The 24,195-nt window shown below is 47.2% G+C and overlaps 1 protein-coding gene and 1 long non-coding RNA gene across 9 annotated transcripts in view; one reads left to right on the top strand and one right to left on the bottom strand.

Annotated features, from left to right (window-relative positions):
* Plekha7 (pleckstrin homology domain containing A7) overlaps nucleotides 1-9,208 on the bottom strand; it is a 189,368-nt gene extending 180,160 nt beyond the window's left edge. For 6 of the 7 annotated variants that reach the window (XR_009585475.1, XM_060366978.1, XM_060366979.1 and 3 more), the window contains exons 1-3: nucleotides 9,107-9,205; nucleotides 8,921-8,997; nucleotides 8,777-8,834 (exon numbers count right to left, since the gene is read on the bottom strand). Coding sequence is in view for 6 of the 7 variants with exons in the window: in XM_060366978.1 (XP_060222961.1) it covers nucleotides 8,777-8,834; nucleotides 8,921-8,997; nucleotides 9,107-9,189 (218 nt within the window). In the remaining variant the exon portion in view is untranslated. Of the gene's footprint in view, nucleotides 1-8,776; nucleotides 8,835-8,920; nucleotides 8,998-9,106 lie in introns of all 7 variants that reach the window. The other variant, XM_060366977.1, reaches the window with a different exon arrangement.
* LOC132647172 (uncharacterized) lies at nucleotides 9,029-13,184 on the top strand. 2 transcript variants are annotated; one of them, XR_009585477.1, is made up of 2 exons: nucleotides 9,029-9,158; nucleotides 10,308-13,184. It is a non-coding gene; the product is annotated as an uncharacterized LOC132647172 (long non-coding RNA). The 2 variants fall into 2 exon arrangements; XR_009585476.1 differs by lacking the exon at nucleotides 9,029-9,158 and adding an exon at nucleotides 9,375-9,952.
* The last annotated feature ends 11,011 nt before the right edge of the window (nucleotides 13,185-24,195 follow it).

The following is a 24,195-nucleotide window of genomic DNA, read 5'->3' as shown; positions in this document are numbered from 1 at the left end:
ATAAAGTTCTGGCAATGCTGTGTCCAAGCTCCAATAGCTAATAGCAACTTCCCCTATGACATCTGTCACATCCTCACTGCCTCTTTAAATTGACTGAAAAATAAGGCTGCTGCAGGTAAAGGACATGTCCTAAAACCTGGGTATGGTCTTTGAAGGGCACTAAAAGCCATGGCTCTCACCTAGCCCAGCTCTCCCAGCTTCTCCCAGCCTCCTACGCCCGCCCTCGTGCACAGCTTGGCCTCTCTGCACTCAACCTGCCCAGAGGGCCCTGAGCCTGCACACTTCTCCCATTGTCTTTACAGTACGGTATGGGGCTGATGAGTCATTCAGGATCAGCAGTGAATGACCTGATATCAACATTTAAATTAATATTTATATCTGATATAAATAAGAGATAATTATAAAACATATAAATACACTCTAACTTTTTCTTTACTCAGAATGATATTTAAAAAAAAAAAAAAAAACAACAGAAATAGAGGTGCACACCTTTAATCCCAGCACTCGGAAGGGAAAAGATAGCTGGACCTCTGTGAGTTTGAGACCAATCTGGCCTAAATAGCAAATTGCAGGCCAGCCAGGGCTACACAGTGAGACTCTGTCTCAAAACAAAACAAAACAAACAAACAAACAAAAAACATGAAATAGCAATTTTTTTTTCTCTTTTTTGAGTCAGGGTTTCTCTGTGCAACCTTGGCTGTCCTGGGACTAGCTGTGTAGACCCAGACTGTCCTCAAACTCAGAGATCCACCTGCCTCTGCCTCCCATGCTGCTGGCTGGGATTAAAGACATGTGCTAGCACCACCCAGCAAAATAACAATTCTAAAAATGATGACAAGTCTAGGGGGAAAAGACTGCAAAAGGAACACAAGTTTTACAGTGTAGGTTTGTTGATTTGTCTCCTTTTTTACTCCAACAGCCAAGAGTTTCACAAAGCCCAGACTGGACTCCAAGTGTGTTACCAAGGATGACCTTGAACTCTTGAGGGCCTCCTCCTGCTCCCGAGTGCCAAGATCAGTGTGCTCCCACACCCATTTTACTACAGCACTTCCAATGGCACCCCCGAAACTGAGGGGCCTTTCGTTTTCATTTTGCACTGGGCACCTGAAAGTTATATATCTGGCTCCGGCCCTAGAATGATTCAGGCCACAGTGCAGAGAGACAACAACAAAACACAGCGTCACTCCAACCCTTCAGCGTGTTTGTTTGTTTGCTTGCTTGCTTGGTTGGTTTTGTTTTGGAGACAGGGTTTCTCTGTCCTGTTTGACTGTCCCGCTCTATAGACCACACTGGCCTTAAACTCACAGAGACCCACCACCACCACCACCACCCACCCAGCCTTCAGCTTTCCCAAGTCCTATTGCCTCGGGAATGGCACCTGCACAGGGTGACCCCACAAGTCCCCAAAGATAAGGCTGGAGGGCCTGAAGCTAAGTGGCACTTTATATGATCAGTTGGTACCTGTCAGGACCTTGGAGCCAAGTCAGAAGATGCCAAGGCCTCGAGGCCAGGGATGGTCTAGACCCATAGCCAACGGAAGAGAAAATCCCCAGATGCAAAGCACTGAGCTCATGAGACCAAAGAGCCAGAAAAGGATGCCTGGCCAGATTCCTGCTTTGAGTGTTGCTGTTGACGATGAGTGATTACAGCCAAGATGCCTGGGTCCAAACACCAGCCCCAACAGGCCCACTCCTGGCTTCCCTGCTTCTGTTCCACACACAAGTATCCTCTCCAGCCAGAAATCTTAAAAGACTGGACCGCTTAATGAATGCCCAAGGTTCCTTGGGGACAGTGCCTCTTCTATAAATGCAGGGGGTGGAAACACGTCCAGGCCTGGGGTGGGTTCCAAAGCCTCAGAAACACTGAACAGGTCTGCCCTCAAGAAGCAGCCTTTGAGCAGGGTGTGGTGTGCCCCGCCCCACCCACAAGCACACAAGTAACTAAGACAAGAGGACCATTCCCAGAGCAGCCCTAGAGCTGGGCCTATGGCTCAGACCTGTAAAATTCCAACTATCTAGAAACTAAGGCAGGAAGAATGCAAGTTCAAGGCTGGCCTGGGCAACCCAGTGAGAGTCTTGTCTCAAAATGAAAATTAAACAAAGGCTGGGGGTGGCGGTGGGAGGGGCATAGCTTCCTGATAAGAGGGTTTGACTCACATGCTTGAGGACCAGGGTTCAGTACATGAGGCTCTGTCTCAAAACAAAACAAAACACTAGGCACAGTGATACATGCCTATAATCCTAGCACCTGGAGAGCTGAGGCAAGAGGAATGATGTGTTCCAGGCCGGCTGGCCTACAGAGAGCCTGTCTCTAAGTAAATAAATCAGACAACAGTCCCTGGTATTTTTCTCCAAGAACTCAAAAGAGATGGAGTTAGCACCATGTGGTGGTGGCGCTCACCTGCGAGATCAGCTCTTAGAGAGCTAGAGAGTTTACAGCCAGCCTGGGGTACTGCACTCAGGAGGCAGAAGAAGGTGGAGCTCTTGAGTTCAGGGTCACTCTGATCTACACAGGGAGTCCCAGGAGAGCCACAGTGAGACCCTGTATCAGAAACAATGACAACGACAGGGCGGGAGAGATGATGGCTCAGTGGTTAAAAGCACTGGCTGCTCTTCCAGAGCACTCAGGTTCAATTCCCAGCACCCACATGGCAGCAGCTCACAACTGTCTAACTCCAGCCTTTAACCCCAGCACTTGGGAAGCCGAGGCAGAAAGATCTCTGTGAGTTCTAGGTCGGCCTGGTCTATAAAGTGAGTTCCATGATAGCCAGGGCTACACACAGAGAAACCCTGTCCCAAAATAATAAGAAAGAAAAGAAAGCAAAAGAAACAAAAAAGAAAGAGAAAGAAAAGAAGGAAAGAAAAAGTCAGGCTTCCCAGCACTCGGGAGACAGAGGCAGGAAGAGTTCAAGGCCAGCCTAGGTTATATAGCGAGTTCCAGGTCAGCCAGGCATATATAGCGAGACAAAATCCTGTCTCAAAAAAAAAGGGCTATTATATAATTGCTATTATCATCATTATTGGTGTAGATAAGACTATCAACTACTATTACACTTGCTGTCCAGCCAGGAGTCTCATGGCAAAATGGAAAACATCTCAGAGCACAAAATCTTTTCTTAATGCGGATGTCCACACCACCTCATATGCAGCTGGGAGAAGCATTAATGGAAAATGTAGCCAAACGTGCAGAAATAAACTAAAATCCACATTTCATAGTTCAGGGTTTTCTGCTTCAAGAAACAGACTCCAGGTTAAAACCCTGCTAAGCAGGATGCAGTGGCACCTACCTATGATCCGAAATCTGGGGAGATGGAGACAAGAGGCTCTTGAGTTCAAGACCAGTCTAAGGATGACAGCAAGACCTTGTCTCAGAAAGCCAGGGGCTGGGGACAAAGCTTGGAGGTGATACAAGATACAATGGTATAGTATGTGTTGTCTCCTGGAGTCATACTCCAGTACTTGGCGGGGGTGGGAAGGGAGCAGGATGGACCATTAGAGTAGGAAGGAGACTTATGATGCAGGAGAGGTCCAGAGGGAGTGGGGATGGGAAGGAAAAGACCTGAGCAGTGAATATGATCAGAACACATTATACAACTTGACCTGGAATCACCTGGGGGATAAGCTTCCAGGCACATCTGTGATTGATTTCTTCAGGTTAGGTTAGTTTCTGACAATGCCTGTGAGAGATTGGGATTAAGTAAATTAAACAACGAAAGAGCCACCTAAAAAGTAGGACACTATTCCTGGGCTGAAAAAGGAGAAAGATGGCTGAGTAAGTGCTTTCATTGCTCTCGTGACTGTAGATGTCATGTGACCAGCTGCTTCAAGTTCCTGCCACCTTGCCTTCACGCCAAGATAGACTGTAACCTCCAACTGTGAGCCAGATAAGAATAAAAATGGCCTCTATAGGCTCATATATTAATGCTTTGTCACCAGGGAGTAGAACTCTTTGAAAGAATTAGAAGAATTAGGAGGTGTAGCCTTGCTGGAGTAGGTGTGGCCTTGTTGGAAGAAATGTGTCGCTAGGACTGGGCTTTCAGGTTTCAAAACCCAATACCAGGCCCAGTCTCTCTCTCTACCTGTGAATCAGGACGTAGCTCTCGACTACTGCTCTAGCATCATGCTTGCTGCCATGCACCCTGCCATGATAATGGGTTAATAACCCTCTGAAAAAGAAGCAAGTCCCCAATTAAAAGCTTTCTGTTATTGGAGTTGCCTGTGGTCATGGTGTCTCTTCACAGCAATAGAACAGTCCTGTCCAAACATTTTATCACAGCAATAGGGAAAGAAACTAAGGCATACATGTATGACACTGTATTGAAAAACAAAAAACAAAACCCACCCCTGAAAAGTATCTGGAACAACTGATGCATTCTGAAAACACCACACAACTCTCTTGTCCATTAAGGAAACAAAGTCATCCACCCACTGTTGTTTCTCGGACTTTATCTTATTTGAGGACCCTTCCCCCCTGCCAAATCACACATTCAGAAGTTCTTATGGCCACTCTGAGAAAGCCGTCAGGGCTGGGCAGTGGCTCAGTAAACAAAAGGTGCCCACCACCAACCCAGACACTCACCTGAGTTTGATCCCTCTTCTCCAGGAACTACATGATACAAGGAGAGAACTGACTCCCCAAAATTGTCCTCTAACTTCTACACACCCTATGGCACATTATGGTACACTAGCACACACCAACACACACATACACACACACACACACTCAATCAGAATGTAATAACTTAAAAAAAAACACACAAACTCTTTAGAAAACAGAGATGCAAAGTTGCAAAGCTTTGGGGCAAGGGAGGACACAAAAAGGAAGATAATAAGCCACAAATCTGGAGGCCTGTTCAAAAATTATCATGTAGAAAACACAACAGCTACTACATGATCCCAGCCTATTGGTACCAGCAGCCACTGTCAATGTCGCTGTGGGTAGGCATTTCCAAAAAAGGGGGGGCAGGCGGAGGAGGACACATTACCAACAGAGGTGAAAGCTGAATGCTAGCCTAGAGTCTTAGAGACTGCATAAATCCCAGCTCAAGGCTGTACCACTGCCACTCTCACAACATCTCCTTTCTGACCCAACAGACAACCCTGAGATCCATGCCCGGACCCTTCTCTCTCCCCTTCACAAAACTATGCTCCAACAACTGCCTAGTCTTTCCTAAGCCACCTACTTCTCCCTCTCCCACCAGAACAAAAGATGTTATACCGTCTTTCTCCGAAAACAGCAAACCCCTCCCTCAATCCACACACTGCCCAGCTGTTGGCCAATGTCTGGACTCCAGGAAGACGTGCTGCCCTTCCTGGACAGGTGTTTCCACCATCTTCCTCTGCCATGGCAGAAGGTCCCTGCGGCTACACATCTCGTCACGTTCTCGGTATCTCCTCTTACATTTGCCTTTCCGACCCTCAAACATTGCACACCCCAGACTTAGAGTGTTGTACTGGTTAGTTTCTATAATCAACTTGACACAAACTGGAGAACTGCCACCCTTGGGCATGTCTGTGGGAAACTGTCTTGATTGATGACTGATGAGGGAGAGCCCAGCCCACTGTGGACCAAACTACCCTAAATATATGAGCATAAGAAAAGCAGGCTGAGCAAGGCCTGGTGGCTCATGCCTTTAATCCTAGCACTCAGGGAGGCAGAAGCAGGCAGATTGTTGTAAGTTCCAGGCCAGCCTGGTCTACAAAGTGAGTCCAGGACAGCCAAAGCTACACACAGAAACCCTGTCTCGAAAAGAAAAAAGAAAAGAAAAGAAAAGAAAGAAAGAAAGAAAGAAAGAAAGAAAGAAAGAAAGAAAGAAAGAAAGAAAGAGAAAAGAAAAGAAAGAGGACTGGAGAGGTGGCTCAGCGGTTAGGAGCACTGTTTGCTCTTCCAGAGGTTCTGAGTTCAATTCCCAGCAACCACAGGATGACTCACAACCATCTAAAATGAGATCTGGTGCCCTCTTCTGGCACGAAGACAGAACACTATATTCTAATAAATTAATAAATAAATCTAAGGAAGGAAGGAAGGAAGGAAGGAAGGAAGGAAGGAAGGAAGGAAAGAAGGAAGGAAGATGGGCTAGCAAGGCAGAGTGATGCGCCTTCCTCTGTGGTTTCTGTTTCAGTTCCTGCTCAAGTTCCTGCTCTGACTTCATTTACGAAAGAACTGGGACGGGAAATATAAGCAGAATTTCTTCCCTAATTTCCTTCACTATGGTTTTGGCATATCACAGCAACAGAAAGCAAACTAGGGCAGAATTTCTTGGTCCGCACTTTTCCATCATAATCACATCTACTCCCCATGGCATCACACTTCGTTATCCTCAAACGGGTCTCTGCAAGCCTCTTTCTCTCAAACAGCGGCTTCAGATTCATACATATCAGTGGTTCTCAACCTTCCTAATGCTGTAACCCGTTAACACAGCTTTCATGTTGTGGTGACCTCTCACCATAAAATTACTTTTGTTGCCACATCATAACTGTAATTTTGCTACCATTATGAATCACAATGTAAATATCTGTGTTTTCTGATGGTCCTAGTCAACCCCCATGACACTTGAGAATGACAGGTTGAGAATCGCTGACTTATACGATATATTCACATTTAAATGTAACACAACCAAATAAGATCTTTTTTATTATCTATTCAAGCCTGTTTCTACCGTAGCCTTCCTACCTCAAAGATATGGGCACACCCGCTCAGGTATTCTCACCTCTAAGAGTCATCTGTGCGTGTGTGAGAGAGAGAGAGAGAAAGAGTGAGAGAGAGCATGCACACATGTGTACTTGTGTGTGCTCCTGTATGTACAGGTGCCCATGTGCATGAGTGTGTGTGCAAGTATGTGTGTGCCTGTAAATATAAAAGCCAGAAGCCGAGGCAACCTCACTTGCTGTTTCTCAGATAATCCACCTTGTTTTTTAAGACAAAGTCTCTCACTGGGACCTGGGGCTGGCAGATTACCCTAGGATGACTGGGCAGCAAGCCCCAGATCTTCCTGTCTCTACTTTCCCACTGCTAGGGTTACAAATGCACATTATTACACCTGGATTTTTATGGGATTTAACGAGACAAGCACTTTATGAACTGAGCTATCTCCCCAGTCCCCCGGGAGTCACCTCGGACTGTTCTTTCTCTCAGACAGTCCCAGGCAGCATCCCAAAACTATCGGCAAACCCTACCTCCAAAGCACAGCCTGAATCTGCCTACTGTTCTCCATCTCTGTGCTCCACCCTCCACTACAGTCTTCTCTGGACCACAGCCACGGCCTTCTCCTGCTCTCCTGCCTCCCTGGCACAGCTGTCCATCCAGACCCCCACAAGCCCTGAAACTGCAAAGCATACCATGCCACTTTCTTGCTTAAAAACCTGAGCTCTCCCTGGGCCCAGAATAAAGCTTAGCACCTCTTTAGCCTTGAGAATGACACTTTTCATCACTTACCTCCCTTCCTGTGACCTCCTTCAGCGCTACCCTCCCCCTTCGTCACCACCTTCAAGCCACACAAGCCTTTTTGCTCCGTGAACTTAAAGGTTTCTATACTTTAAACATTTTTCCGAAATGTTTTGCCCCTACTGGTCACCACAGCCAGGGTCCTTCTTGCCCATTCAAACTACAAATGTCACCTGCTCAAAGAAAAGTCATTAGGACCTTCCAATCCAACCAGCCATCCAATCACTCCAAATCGCATCCCCTCTTGTTAATTTTCTGCACAGCAGCAACGGCCACCTGCTATTACTATTTGCTCACTCTTTGTTTCTTTTTCTCCAGTGGATTACAAATCGGCGCACAGTGAGCACCTCCCTTCCATAAATCTCATCCATCAGTCTCAGCCACTGTGCGAGAATCCCAAACGGTGAAGGCGGCTGGGGGCTTTCCTCACATATTCTGATCCAGGTCTAAACAGTGTTTCCAAGTTGGTGAAGAAATGAATTCTGAATCACAGGCCCCCACAGTAGACCTACTGCCGGTCAAACCACCGGCCGGCAGACCTTTGGCTAGTTCATTCATTCCATAAACAAACATTTACCGAGCTCCTTCCTACTCTTTGCCAAGCACTAGGGCAAAGGATCAAAGGCAAGTTCTGACTCCCAGAAACTACAGAAAGTAGAGCGAGAGCGAGGAACTCTGCAACACTGCAACACAGGCACCTTCCCCGAATGGGAAAGTAAAGGCTGCACGCGTGTCCCCTAAGGATTCCAGATCACATCACAAGGCCCAACAAACCCAGAGTAACTGGTGGGGCTCAGGCGGCAAAGCTCCCGCTCTACTAGCCCAGACAGAGCCGACAGCCCGCGTTCCTCCGCGTCCAGCGCCCGCCGAAGACGCGCGGGTCGAGTTCCAGGAATATCATTGGCTGAGCGGGAACCCCACCCCCATCCCATCACTGAGGAGCAAGGATGCAGCGGCCCGGGTCGCGCTCCAACTCTCCCGGGCGAGCCCAGCCAGGGCGGCTAGACGCCACTGTCCACCAGCATCGCGGCCCCTCGCCCCCTCCCCCACCCCGAGCCCGCAGGCCGCACTCCCCGACCCACGCGAGCTCTACTCCCCATCACCCGCCACGGTGCCCAGCGCGTGCCCCCGGGGTAGGCGTGTCCGGGAGCCGTGGAGTTTGCTGGCCCGGGCCAGCGGCGGGCGGGACCTTGCCAGGCCCCCTGCGGAGCCGCGAACCCCGGTGCTCGGCCGCCCCCGAGCCCGCCACCCTGGGCGCACAAACCCCGAGCGCCGAGGCGGCCGAGGCTGCGGGGGCGTGAGGCAGGTGCGGCCGCGGCGCGGGCTCACTTACTCGATGAAGAAGCTGGCGCCCTCCTCCGTGAAGCCCTCCTCCCAGCCGCGCGGCAAGTCTGCGGGGAGGCGAGAAAAGTCGGTGAAACTCGCGCGGCCGTGGCGACCCCCGCGCCCCCCGGCCCCCGCCGGCCCCGGCGCCCACCTGAGCGGATCATGTGACCCGAGTTGACCGGCTCGCCGGTGCGCGGGTGCAGCCAAGTTGTGCAGCGGAGCTGGTCACTGCGGGAGAGGTGCACCTGTTAGCTCCACCGCCCCCCACGCCCGCCCGCCGCCCGCCGCCCCGGCCCCAGCCCCCGAGCCCGCCCGAGCGCCGCCGCCCCTCCCGCACTTGATGAAGAAGACGCGGCCGTCCCGACACACGCCGTAAGACCAGTGCTCAGGTAGGGTGTCCCGCCCGACCGCCGCCGCCATGTTCGCCCAGCGCCAGAGCCCCGGGTCGGGGGGGGGGGGAGGGGGCGGGGCGAGGGGCGGGGCGAGAGGGGAGACGGGGTGCGAGAAGTTGGTTGCAGTGAGTGGGAGGGGCAAGAAACTGGGGGCTGGAGTGGCAAGAAGTGGGCTCGAGGGGTTGGATTCGGCCTGGGAGGGGAAGGACAAGACGTGGGGAGGGGTAGGGAGAGGGGTGCAACAAGCTGGAAGGGGTGTGAGGGAGAGGCAAGGAGTGGGGAAGGGCTGGGACACGAGGGACACGGGATCGACCCCTCTGTGTTCTCCTGGGTGCAGCGCGGGCTCTCAGCCTCGGTGACTCGCGGTCCCAGGTCGCAGCCGGTGCCTTTTAAAGTTCGCCGGTGCAGGAGGAGCCGGCCGGAGAGTAGGGCCCCTCAGCCTTTGTCCCCAAGACCCGCGGCCGGTGGAACCAGACTGTCCCCCCCCACACGCACACATACACACCCTTGCTCCAGGAAAACCACAAGTCCTGCACGCCGCTTCTTCCCCCATTCCCCACCCCCGGAAGTGTGCTTCTTTCTTAGCCTAGGAACACCCAACAGGTTTCTGCTGGATTTCGGAGCAGCTTCCAAGGCTTCTGGAAAATAAGTGAAAAAGGCTTGCCTGTGATTCCAGCGCTGGGGAGACTGAAGCAGGAGGATTGCTGCTAGTCGGAAGACCGACAGAGCTGCTCAAGAGAGTTTCAGGACAGCATGGGCTACTCTGAGACCCTGTCTCGAAAAAAACAAAAGTAAACATAAAGAATGCGATCTAGGGAGGGCTGTGTGCAGTGGATGGAGGAGCTTCCCTGGAGCTTGGCACACACTGGATGTTCTAGTAAGGCCGGAGCAAGCAAGTGTTCTGCTCACAGCAGAGACATGGCCCAGGACCATACTTGTCCTCTCCAAGCCCCCACACACCTGACGCTACAGAGAAAGATTGGGTCTGGATTTCCCTGCCCTCGATATGCAAGAGCTGTAACCCTTGTGTTTACATATTCAGATCTTGGGGAGCTCTCCTGAACCCCCAGAGCAAAGGAGACCCTTCTACTCCTTTAGTTCACTTGTTTGCACCTAATTGACATTTGTGTGTCTTGCTCTCCCCAGATCTAAAAGTGTCAGCGGGACAAGAGAAGGGACCTTGGTCTGCCCCAAACTGCCAAGACCTAGGAGCCTGAGCAATCTGGCTCAAGCTTTCAGTAACTCCTTAATGGAAGAACGGAAAACACTCAGACACCCTGTCACGCTGCAGGTGGGTGGAGCAGGAAGCTAAGCGCTGGGCAAGGGTCAAGCCACCCTTGCAGAGACACGTGCTGCAGGTCTGAGGAGGATCACCTGAGAGTCCAACCCTCTGCAGTGGGCACTGGAATGGCAGAGTGGGAGTAGGCTGGACCCTGGGAGGAGGGCCAACTGGAGCTCTCCAGAGTGGTTCTCAACCTGTGGGCCGTGACCCCCGGATGTCCCATATCAGATATTTACGTTACTGTTCATAACAGCAGCAAGATTACAGTTATGAAGTAGCAATAAAATAATTTTATAGTTAAGGGTCCCCACAACCTGAGGAACTGCATTAAAGGGTCGCAGCATCAGAAAGGTTGAGAACCGCTGCTCCAGGGGACCCTAATAGGAAGGAGTGTGGGAGGGGTGTGGCGTGCAAAGAGGACCATGGAGGGATCCTTTCTCTGAAGCAGTCAGTAGGGAGAGAGAGAGGTGCTGCGATTGGGGGTGCAGAGCCTTTGGCCTCTGATCTGGTTCTTGACCAAATGAACATAGGAAAATAGCATCTAAACACTCACTTGAACACACAGTTAATAGAAATGAAACAAGTGAAGTAAGTAGGAAGATAATTGACCATTGCATCATATCACGTATACAAATGAAAACTACGGTGGAATTCTATTTTGTAGATGTGGGATTGGAACAGAAAACCATTCCCGTTCGTTGTTGCTGGGACTATAAAATGATCTGCCTCCTTGAAGGCAATTGGCAGCGGCTGTTAGAAGTAAACATACGTTGTTTTGACCAGGCAGCCCCCCCACCAGGGGTTTATCACGCGTGAAATGTTAGCCCCTTCAGTGTAGCTAAGCAGGTAAGAGTGCAACTGTTACAGAGGACCTGGGTTCAGTTCCCTTCACGGGGAAGGTCACAACCACTTGTACTCCAGGTCCATGGATTTTACGCCCTCTTCTGAACTCTGAGCATACTGTACACATGTGGTGCATTTGTATGCAGGGCACATATGTACATGCAGGGGAAATGCATATACATAAAATAAAAATTTTAAATACTTTAATCCCATGTACTCAGGTAGAGGTATTCCAAAAAATGATGTTGTTTTTTTTTCTCTCATAAATATGTGTGTATGATCATTTACAGCAGCTTCATCTGTAAGGGCAGAAACTAGAACAGCTTCATCTGTAAGGGCAGAAACTAGAAATGGCCTCCCACAGGTGAGTGATTGAATGATCAGTCTATCTCTTACACTACAAAATTTGGCTTCACGACAAAAAACTTGACATGAAGACATGTGGGTGGAGCTCAAGATTTTAATACCAACTTTTGAAAGAGCAGTCAATCAAATAAAAATGACATTTGACTCCATAGCATTCTCAAAGCACAATACCCGGTTTTGGTTTTAGAAGTCCATTAGGGATGGGCTTGGTGGCACATGCCTTTAATCCCAGCAATTGGGAGGCCGAGGCAGGTGGATCTCTGAGTTGGAAGCCAGCCTGGCTACATAGTGAGCTCCAGGACAACCAGGACTATATAGAGACCTCACAAAACAGAAAAGAGGGCTAGAGGTGTGGGCTAGATGGCCACGAGTGTTGGCTGCTCACCTGAAGAACCCAGATTTGATTCCCAGCACCGACTTGGCAGCTCACAACCATCTGGAACTCCAGTTCCAGGGGATCCGGCGCCCTCTGACTGCTGAGGGTACTGCATGCCTATGACGCACAGGCATATATGCAGGCAAACACACCCCTATACTTTTTAAATCTTGAAAGAATTAAACAGAGACAGTACGGCTGGTGAGTGTGCAGAGGAACTGCACCTCAGATACTATAGCGGGGATGCAAAATGACCTGGCTGCTCAGTTTGGTGGTTTAATTTAAAGACATTTATTTGGGTCTAGGGAGATGGCTCAGTGGTTAAGAGCACTGACTGTTCTTGCAGAAGTCCTGAGTTCAACCACATTCCCAGCAACCACATGGTGGCTCACAACCATCTGTAATGAGATCCGGTGTCCTCTTCTGGTGTGAAGGCACAGTGCAAGCAGAACACTGTACACATAATAAATAAGTCTTCAAAAAACAACCCTAAAGTAAAGGCATTTACTCCTATGTGTATGGGCGCTTTGCATGCATCTGTGTACTACACACATGCAGTGCGCTTAGAGGCCAGAAGCTGCCATCAGACCCCCTGGAACTGGAGTTATAGACCACAGTTGGCTGCCATGTGGGTGCTGGGAATTGAACCCAGGTCCTCTAGAAGAACAGCCAGTGCTCTTAACTACTGAGCCATCTCTCCAACTCCCTAAAAATAATTAAATTTTTTTTTTCTTTTTTGAGACAGGTTTTCTCTGTGTAGCCTTGACTGTTCCGTTGAGACCAGACTGGCCACAAACTCAGAGATTTGCCTGCCTCTGCCTCCCCACGTGCTGGGATTACAGACGTGCACACACAGGGCCCAGCTAACATATTTTCTTTTTAAACGTTACAGCAGTGAAGGTTTGGGGAAGTGACCCTAGTAGAGCACTCACCTGGCTGAAGCACGAGAACTGAGTTCAAGGCTAATCTGGGCTCCATATCAAGATCTGGTCTCAAAAGTAAGACAAAAGCAATAATAAAACACGCTTGTGCAAATCACAAGTATATTGGTAAAAAGAAATCACAGGACTTTGCAGAGAAACCATGCATGACAACTTCATTTCATATTTAAATGTATAAATAAAAGCAACAGTAAAATCTGTACATATACTCTGTAGGTTTTAGAATTTCCTTCTTCCTCCTCCTCCTTCTTGTATGTTGGTGTGAGTGCATACAGGGCCCATAGATACAGACTGGGGTCCTCTGGGAGAGTGGGGTATGCTCTTGACCTGTTGGCCATTGCTCCAGAGTTAGAAAGTCTTGCAAGTCCTCATAACATAACCCAGCAAATTGTTGGCAAAAATGTCTGTTCTATATGTTCTAGCTCTACGTGTCCCAGCCAGTAGCTGCGAAACACATGAGTTACACCTGATCTACACTCGGGTGAAATGTCCGCTCTTTGTGAAACGTGCCCAGGCCCAGTGTGGTGTTCCACGTAGTAGCCCAAGCACTTGGAGAGTGGAACCCAGGGGATGGAGAGTTAAAAGCCAGGTTCTATAGGTGCTCAAAACCACTCTGGGCTATCTAGACCTGTCTCTACCTGCATCTCCTAAAAAAGACGGGAACTGGGGAGATAGTGACAAGCATTTGTCTAGCATATGTGGTCTCCATCCCCAATACGACGAGAGAGAGACAGACACATTGAAAACATGGCCTTTGAAGAGCATTTCTTTGTATACCTACAAACCTTACTGTCTCTCAGAATTACTTGACCTCACCAATGGTGTTGGATGTCTATGATGTTAGTGAACCCTCCCCAGGTGGTTCTGACCCTTTTCCACACTTGTCCCTGATTAAGGAGAGGCACTTTGCAGGCTACATTTAATTCTGGATTCAGAGAGGCCATGTCAGTTCCATCCTAGACCAATGTGATTAATCAAAACAAGAAGTGATGTTTCCCCAGCTTATTGTCTGGTCATGGAAATCTTTCTGAGTAATAAAAACAAATAATGAATTAAGATTTTACACGTTCTTCAGCTGAGTTCACTTAACAGCACTTGAGCTGGTTCTGTGGGGACAGGGGCTAAGATACCTCAAACATAAAAAGTTGAAGTGCTTTCTTGAGGTGGGCAAGATAAGAGCTTTTTCTATATTTTTAGAGGAGGATTCTGAGGCCCCCAGAAAGGGCAAGTGGATTGTCCAAAGCCACATGGATTAATATAAGAAGTCCAGACCAGGGGTTCTTAAACTTTTATACTTGCCTGATTTCTTTTCTTTTGTGTGTGGAGGGTTGAGACAGGGTTTCTCTGTGTAACCCTGGCTGTCCTGTTCTGACTTTGTAGATCAGGATGGCCTCAAACTAACAGAGATCCACTTGCCTCTGACTCCCGAGTGCTGTGTTTAAAGGCACGTGCCACCATGCCTGGCTGCCTGAAAAATTTTTATGCAACACTAAATACATAGATATATAAGATAGATATACAATAAACATTTGCTGACAGTAAATTATAAATGTATTTTAAAGTGATTTGGTGTACGTATAATTTTACCATTTATTAAAGACAAAGGTGAGTTTGCACACTAATAAGATTGGTGGGCTTGTTTATTTTTACACAAAAAAATTCAATCTTGGCTGAGAATCTATGATATTTTTAAGGATACTTTAAGTTTATAGTTGTTGATACTGAGAACACTCCTTTGCATGAATTCATAATGCAAACTGGGAGAAGTATGTTTAAGGCCTTTTTAGAAGTTGTAAATTCAGCCCTAATCCCATGCCAAAATTCATTTAATGAGTTTGTTATGAAACTCAAGTCAGTAAGCAAACAACAATTTTGTTTTTATTTTATTTTTGACGGTTTCTCTGTATAGCCCTGGCCGTCCTGGAATGCACTCTGTAGAGCAGGCTGGCCTCAAACTCAGCGATCTGCCTGCCTATACCTCCCAAGTGCTGGGACCAAAGGCGTGCGTGACAACTGCCTTGCTCAAACCATAGTTTTTAAAATCAGAAATTTCAGGGCTAGAGAAGCAGCTAAGTGGTGAAAGTACTTCTAGCGGACCCAGGTTCAGTTTGCAGCACCCAATGGCAGCTCACAACCATCTATAACTCTCTGCACTTAGAAACATTTCAATGTTCCCAAACCATCAGTAATCCTCATAACTCAGTTATTCAACTCCAAGTGGGCTCATGGCCCACAATTTGAGAAGCTGGGGTCTAGGCTTGGACCACTCTCAAGATAGCTTCTGTGAGCCCTTTCCTACAAATCACCAACTATGGTAAATGGACATCTACCTTGCCCGGTTTTGCTTCTTTGGGGCCCTTTTTTGGCCAAGGAGGTTCCTCTTCTTTCCTTCCCATATTCCTCAGCATGCACACATCTAACACACACACTGCCTTTCTAGAGCCTCTGCCTTCTAGGCTGGTTTTTTTTTTTAAGATTTATTTATTTTATGTATATGAGTGCTCTACTTTCATGTACGCCTGCATGACAGAAGAGAGTATCAGACAGAAAAGGGCATCAGATCCTATTTTGGATGGTTGTGAGCCACCATGTGGTTGTTAGGGATTGAGCTCAGGACCTCTGGAAGAGCAGTCAGTGCTTTTAACTGCTGAACCATCTCTCTAGCCCCTTCTAGACTGTTTTGTTTTGTTTTCCAAGAGAAAAAGAAAAAAATCTAAGAGCACTGAATACCTCAGACTGGTGCTCTATGGTCACTCTGCCCATCAGTCAGTCGGCTTTCCAGTCACAAGGAACTGCAAAACCATGACTCTGACACATTGTGCAAAAGAGCAGAATAGCCCCAGAGTTCCTCTGAGCTGGGATCCGGTGCAGTGTGTGCTGTCTATCATACTGTTTCAGTGACTATGGATTCCTGAGCACTGGCACACGCCCTAGCCCCAGCCCCATGCCCACAGCATCCATAACATCCACAAGGCACAACCTACAAGTCCCAATTACTGTTTTGGAAACACTTTACATTAGACAAAACAAAAGTCCCTAATACTTCTCTACATAAACAAGCTCCTGCTTTGCAACTGGTCTCTGGTAGGAAGCAATGGAACACCTTAGAAAGTCACAGCCGTGCCTGTTAGACTGTGAGGACAGAGTCTAAGAAAGGTGTCCTTGGAGCTAGGTTTGGAGGTGGGTGTCTCTCTCCCTACCTAACACTATGGAGACTCAGACTGGAGGATCACAAGATTAAGGCAGCTTGGACTACTTAAAAGGACCATTTGCAGACATCTTTGGGTGATTTCATTTCATTCTGTACAAATATCCTAGAGAGATTTCTACCAAGTAAGATGAATATAGTGTCACTTGGTGGTATTTTATACCATTACTGTGTCTGCAGTCTGTCATAGAATGCAGGAACAGGGAATGTGCGAATGTTCCCTTTTTATGATTTTGAAGTGTGTGTGTGTATGTGTGTGCACATGCCTGTGGAGGCCAGAAAAGGGCATCAGATTCCACGGAGCTGGGCTCACTCCACCTAATCTGGGTAATGGGAGCCTAACTTGGGCCTTCTGGAAGACAGCAAGTGCTCTTCACTGCCCTCAACTATTGTTGTTTCTATGACTATGACTAGTAGTAGTTTTTCAAGACAGATTTTTTTGAGACAGGTAATAGCCCTGGCTGTCCTGGAACTCTCTGTAGACCAGGCTGGCCTTGAAATTCACAGAGATCCGCCTGGCTCTGCCTCACAAATGCTGGCATTAAAGGCATGCACCATCACCACCCAGCTCTGTTTTTATTTTTAATTATGTGAATATAAGTGCTGGTTTCCTATTGGACACTGTTGGATCCTCAGGAGCTGAAGTTTTGAGTCACCTAATATGGGTTCTGGGAACCAAACACGGGTCTTCTGCAAAAGCAGTACATAGTCCTCAATTGTGTGATTGCTGAGCAATCTCTTTAGCCCCCCCACCCCCATGACTGTTCTTAAAACAAACCCTACAGTAATACTTTGCTGGATATTTTCTGTTTGTTTACAGTATAATGTGGTCATAAGCATCAAGAATGAAGAATCATGTAGGGGGCTGCAGAGAGATCTCAATGGTTAGGTTACAACTGTCGGCAAATCTAGTTTCAGGGGATCTGACACCCTCTTTTCACCTCTGCAGGTATCAGGCTCATACATGGTACACATACAAATATGTAGGCAAAACATTCATGTACATAAAATAAGTCTTCTTAATTTTTTTTGGAAACAAGTCATGGATACTGTATTAGTTACTTTGCCACTGCTGTGATAAAATATCATGAACATTTTAATAAAGAAAGGCTTTGTTTTGGGCTGTGGTTCCAGAAGGATAAAATCCCACTACCAGAAGCAGCTGAAAGCATGGGAGCAGGCAGCATGGTAACTAGAGCAGCAGCTGAGAACTCACATTTTAAACTGCAAACAAAAAGCAGAGAGAGCAAACTGGAAATTACACAAGGCTTTTGAAGTCTCAAAGCCTGCTCCTGGGGACATATTTCCTCCAGCCCAAATGGGACCACCAACTGTGCACTGAGTATTCACATGCCCCAGACTATGGGGGACATCTCATTCACACAACCACAAGCACAAATTCTTAGTTTTTATGCCACCAATTATTAGACATGTACCCACATTTATAAAATGTGAGTAACAATGTTTCACAAAGGGCTGCTTAAGACTCAGTGGCAGAACCCTCACCAGGGATCTTTGCTCTGAGTTCCATCTCTAGTACTAAGAAAGAAAAAAGTTAAGCCCAGTGATGGTGGCATATGCCTTTAATTCCAGCACTTGGGAGGCAGGGGCAGATAGATCTCTGTGAGTTCAAGGCCAGACTGGTCTGCGAAGTGAGTCCAGGACAGCCAAGGCTATACAGAGAAACCTGTCTCAAAAAGACAAAGAAAAAAAAAAAAAAAGACAGAAAGAGAGAAAGAAAGACAGAAAGGAGGAAGAACTTAGAGGGTGGAATAATGTGTCTATGAGCCTTCTGGAGCTAACACCCTTTAGTTAGGAAGGATGGCCTCACCCTTGTATGATGGATATTTTCTCTCCATCTGTGAGCCTGGATGTATTTTAGAAGTTTTGATCTTAGGGTTAGAGCACTTACCTGGACAGCACAGAGTGGGCCTGGGTAAGGAGGTAAATGGAAGGGAAGAAGGAAGGAGGGAGGGAGCTAGAAAAGGGAAGAAGAAAGGAAGAGAACTGGGCAGTAGGAAGGGAAAGAGAAAGGAGTCGCTATCTAAAACTCCACTGTTCCACTAGGAGGAGTGGCAATAGCTAGAGAGAATTTCCTGGACACAGATGGAGCCTGGGCCTCTGGGAAGTGGCTCCCTGCTGCTTCCCACAGCTCAAGTGCATTCAACTGAAACAGAGGTTTCAGAACGAAGGAAGGAAGGGAAGAGAGAGAAAGAATGAATGAATGTGTTTTCAAAACTGAGCCAGGTGCTGGAGGTTGAGAGTCCTTGCTTACTTTTTCCTGCAGTCCAGGGTTTTGTTCCCAGCACTCACATGGGCCAATTCTCAACTGCCTTTAATTCCAGCTCCAAGGCATCCTATGCCCCTGTCTGTTCTCTGTGAACATCTGCAAACACACATAATCACTCACAGTCATAACCACACACAAATAAATCTTTTATCAAAAAGCCTAGCTGGAAATGGCTCCGTGGTTAAGAGCACTTGTTCTTGTACAGGACCTGGGTTCAGTTCCTAGCACCCGCATGGCAGCTCACAACTGTCTATACTCCAGTTCTAGAAGGTCTAACATCCTCTTTTGGCCTCCATGGGCATCAGGCATGCCCATGGGACACATATGCTGGCAAACACTCAAACACATACAGCTATAATAAGTATCTTTTAAGACTGGGCATGAGACATGCCTTTAATCCATTCAGGAGGCAGGGGCAAGCAGATCTGTGCCAGCCTGGTTTACATAGCAAGCCAGGCTAGCCTGGGCTGCATAGTGATACCATGTCTTAAAAAAAAAAAAGCCAGGAATGGAGGCATATGCCTGTGATCCGTAATCCCAACATGCGCTTGGGAGACTGAGGCAGGAAGACCTCAAATTTGATGCTACACAGAGGGAGCCCCTGAGAGACAGAGACCACAGGAAAGTGTGAGTCCACCTGACAAATAATACTCTTACAATCCGAGTGTGGAGGCTCCTGCTTGCAATCCCAGCACTCAAAAGGCTGAGGAGAAAGAAAACCAGCCTGAGCTACAGAGCAAGTTCACTGCTACCCTGAGACTAAGCAACAAGTCAGTAGTCAGCCACAATGCCAATGCCCCATACTTTAACAGGCATCAGGATTCCTGGGACACTACGTTAAAATACAGCTTCCCTTTCCCCACTCCTGGGAGTCAAGAGTGAGGCCTGAGATTTTGAAGATGGGCACAGGTCACAGTTTGGAAAAATGCTACTGAAGATTGGAGAAGCAGCAGAGGAAGACCTTGAATGATGGTTTCTGAATGAAGAGAATGATTCCTAATCCTCTTGCCTCCACATGAATTACAGCTGTTTACTTACCATCATACCTGGTTTTATGTGGACAGGGGATTGAACCTCAGGGCTTTGTGCGTTCCAGTCAGGCACTGTATCAATCGAGCTACAGCTTGAACCCTGACATGGGACTGGAGAAATGGCTCCACAGTTATGAGCACCAGCTGGTCTTCCAGATGACCTGCATTCAACTCCCAGTATCTACATGGTGCTTCAGGACTGTTTGTAAGTATAGTTCCAGGGGATCTGAGGCTGTCTTCTGGTTTCTGTAAGAAACAAGCACGCGTACAGTGCACAGACACACATATAGTTAAAACAGGCATACACTTAAAATAAAAATAATATGGTGGAGAGATGGCTCAGTGGCTAAGAGCACTGTCTGCTCTTCCAGAGGTCCTGAGTTCAATTCCCAGCAACCACACGGCATCTCACAACCATCTATATACTGGAATCTGATACCCTCTTCTGGCATGCAGGCATACATGCAAATAGGGCACTCACATAATAAATAAATAAATAAATAAATCTTTAAAAACCCGCATTGTCTGAAATTCTCAAAGAATTAATAAAAGCATTTAAAAACATTATTTAGACATAAGCATGTACTACTTCCTCAATTAAAAAATAACAAAAATATGACTTGAAATACATTATTATCAAGTGGCATTAGTAGGTGTTCAGTCAGTAAAACTTTCTTTCTTTCTCCTCTGTCCTCCACTCAAGCATCTACATCAGTTTCCTGACCTTGCTCCCTTTTTCCAGCAGTATCACCATTTCTGAATTTCACTAAGTATTGCTTGTGTCGGGGGCACTATTCAACTAGCTGCACACACAGAACAGTCCCGGCCTACACAGGCCTGGTACTCTACCTCCTCCCCAATGCACTTCCACGGGTCAATCCTTGCTTCTCTAGCTTTATGCAGGCCACTCCTCCCAAGGCTTCTAGATACTTTATACTCCCCTTTTTGAGTACTGAATCTAGTTTCTCCTCCCTCTGGGAACATGCCCACAGTCAGTGAGGAGAGTGAAAGGAGGCTTAGGCCAGCACCCTGCTGCCCTCTGCTGGGCTCCCAGGGCTCAAAACCCGATGCCTGCAGATTACCTCTTGCTGAGCGTGGTTCTCCTCCTGCCTGGGGTCTGTTTCCTATCAGCCCACAAAGGCAGGAGGGGCAGGACATGAGGTGTAGAGCTGGGAAGGCTGGCAAGCACAGAGATCAGACACTTCCGAAACCACTTCAAGGAGCTAGTTTAACTTTAATTCCAGAGAACAAAGGCTATATATCCCTTGGGGAGTGGTTGGGGGTGGGTGTTCAAGGATAGGTGTACATAATTGGTTAAAACTAGGCAATTAGGAATCAGGAGTCCTCAGTTTGCATTAAACAACATGCTCCTATCATATGACAGGGAACACAGTACCTAATTATCCTATAAGTGCAGGGGTTAGAGGAGCTATCGAGGAGCTGTGTCAAAGGCCATATAGCAAATGTGGTTAGGGGCATCTGTCTAGAGACACTCTCCAGATGAACTCAGGCAGCAAGCAGAAGCCCCTGCTAGGGAGAGGAAGTCCTGCACCTTAAAGCCTGGCTCAGAATGGCTATCCTGACAGGGAGGACTGGAAAATGGCTTCTCCAGTGACGGAATTCAGACCCTGAAGCAAGTTAGTGAGAGATATGATGGGAAGATATGAGATATGATATGATGAGAGATATAATGAGAGATATGATGGGTCTGGACTCTGTCCACTCAGTCTTCCTTGAAGAATACTCACTGATGACAACGTCAAACAATTGAGAGTTTGCCTTGGCCTGTAATCCAGCATAGGGAAGAAAAGGCAGGAGAACCAAAACTCAAAGTTATCCTTTGCTGTATCATGAGTTAGAAGCTACAAAAGACCCTGACTTGGAAAAAAAAAGAAAAAAAAGAAAGAGAAAGAAAGTGAGCTGGGTGATGGGGCACACACCTTTAATCCCAGCGCTTGGGAGACAGAGGCAGGTGGATCTGAGTTTGAGGGCAGCCTGGTCTACAAAACAAGTCCCAGGACAGCCAGAGCAGTTACACAGAGAAACCCTGCCTTAATTGAAAGAAGAAAGAAAGAAAAGGAAATGGAGACAAAGAGAAGTTTATTGATTTCTACAGCTCAGGCTTCCTGTAAGGCTCAAGTGGAATGGTATTTTAGAGATGAAATAGTTACAATTCGTGAATTCTTAAACATGAGGCTGCATGAGAGGCGCTTCTGAGGAGGTTGTTATAAACAACAGTTCTTTAGTTAGCACGGGCTACATGGCTCACATTGACATGCTGTTTGGGTTTGTAAGTCTATTATTAGGTTTGTTCATTTAGCCCTTAAGCAGGTGCCGGCTCTTCTAAGACATCTGTGTGCTTCTCCAGTGACTGCAATTCAGACCCTGAAGTAAGTTAGTGAGAGATATGAGGGGGAGATGGAGGGTCTGGACTGTGTCTAATCAGTCTTCTTTGAAGAATACTTACTGATCACACACACACACACACACACGGGTGCTGGAGAGAGGCTCAGTGGAAGAGCAGTCTGCTCTTCCAGAGGTCCTGAGTTCAATTCCCAGCAACCACATGGTGGCTCACCAACCATCTGTGTGTAATGAAATCTGATTCCCTCTTCTGGTGTGCATGAAAACAGAGTATATATATATAAATATATATTGTAAAAAGAAAATACATGGGTGGATATGAAAGGTATGTATTAGTTTTTTGTTGCTGTTATAAAATGCTACAATCTTATAGACAACTATAGAAGGAAAATTTATTTGAGCTTATGGTTGTGGAGGGCTAAGAGTACACCACATCAGGGAAGCACAGGAGGCCAAAGGCAGATCACATCTGCAAGTATAAGGCAGAGAGGAACTGGAAGTAGGATGAAGCTATATACTCTAAATGTTGTTTTTATTTCCTCAGATGAGGGGATGAGATGAGAGCCATTTCCAAGCTTTTCCGGCTCTTTCTGAACTCTCTCTGTCTCTCTGGCTAAACTCAGTTCTGGCCTAAACTCCTCTTCAAGCTGTCTGGTTCACACTGGCTTCACTGGCCTCTGACTGAATTGCTCTGCCTGGCCTAATTCTGGCAGTATGTTTTAATCTTCTGGCTCCTCATATTCTTGCTCATTTTGTCTCCTCTGTGTCTAGTTTGTTTTCTCTGCAACCTCTTAAAACTGTCCCCGTGATCAACTCTCCAGTCACCTGTTGCTAGCAGCAGTTTGGCCCCTTAGCCCCTTTGGGAATTAACTTTTTCATTTTTCTCTACCTGTTACGAGTTCACTATCCAAACTAAAGTGATCCTTGACCTCACTGCCTTCTCCTTTCTCCAGACTCTGCTCTTGCTGCTGCACCTGGAGTGCACCCTCCCCTCCCCAATGTCCATCAGGATCCAATGTTGGTCTCCTGAAGGCTTCTGAAACTCAGTGGGCCTTTCTTAATATCACTACCTTTCTTAAGTTTATTTCCACATCAGGAGGCGGAGGCTTACATTTTTAATGAATAAAGCGCCTTCCACTAGTCTTGAGATTTTTCTCCTTCCTTCCTTCCTTCCTTCCTTCCTTCCTTCCTTCCTTCCTTCCTTCCTTCCTTCCTTCTTTCCTTCCTTCCTTCCTTCCTTCCCCACAGGGACTTGTTAATCAGAGTAGCCTTCAGCTAGCTATATAGTCAACGACCTCAAATTGGTTCTCCTGCCTCTACCGCTCAAATGCAGGGATTACAGGTGTGTGCAGTAGCCTATGAACCTTTGTGATCATCTTATTAGCACCTAACAGAGGGCTTTGTTTATAGCAGGCACCCAATAAATGTGCTCAATTAATTAGCCATGCAGCCAGCCCCTAAGATGCTGCTCATTGTAGCACACCTGTCACAAAAGCAAAAAGCTTAGAAACACTGACTGAATGAAAGGGCTGCTTTCATAATTCTGAACCCCACAGATATTTAAAGGAATTATTGACAATTAAAAAACATGAAGACAACTGTAAAAAAGCTCCTGTACCCCCACCTTACTATAACTGTAACATTAGCCGCAGCTCAAGCTCCCCAGATGGCTCTGCCTCAGGGAGGGACCATTATCCTGACCTGGGAGTTGAGCTAAATATTTCATTTGGTTTGTAGCCACAGCAACACATAACGGTGTAAGAAGCAATGTGACTGAGGTAAGAATGGAGCTGAAATAAACCACCTCATTTCTAACTAAAAAAAGCTCTGAGTTGTTCTTATTAGGAACACCATTAGCCAGATCGACAACCTACCAGAATGGGGGGGGGGGGGCGGGCAGAGGTGCTCTGCAGAACATGGGTTCACCATGCAAAGACCCTGGATCCCATCCCCAGCACCACCTCCCCAGACCACAGGGACATAGCTGGGTACAGTGCCACTCACCAGCATTCCCAGCACTCAGAAGAAGGTCAAGAGTTCTTTATTCTCTGCTGCATAGCCAATTCAAGGCCGGCATGAAGAACAAGAGACCCTGTCTCAAACACAAACAAATGGGTAGGTGGCAGCTAAAGTCACCTAACTTGATGAATTTTTTGTTTTGTTTTGCTTTAAAGATGACCTCTTGCTTTGTTGCCTAGGCTGGCTTGGAATTTTTCTTTTTCTTATTTTGGTTTTTTGAGACAGGATTTCTGTGTAGCCTTGGCTGTCCTGGACTTTGTAGAACAGACTGGCCTCGAACTCAGAGATCTACATGCCTCTACCTCCCTGATTGC

Source organism: Meriones unguiculatus, chromosome 14 (assembly GCF_030254825.1).
Source record: "Meriones unguiculatus strain TT.TT164.6M chromosome 14, Bangor_MerUng_6.1, whole genome shotgun sequence".
NCBI classification, from domain to species: Eukaryota; Metazoa; Chordata; class Mammalia; order Rodentia; family Muridae; genus Meriones; species Meriones unguiculatus.
Note: the sequence above shows the minus strand (reverse complement) of the source record. Positions and strands in the feature narration are given on the sequence as shown.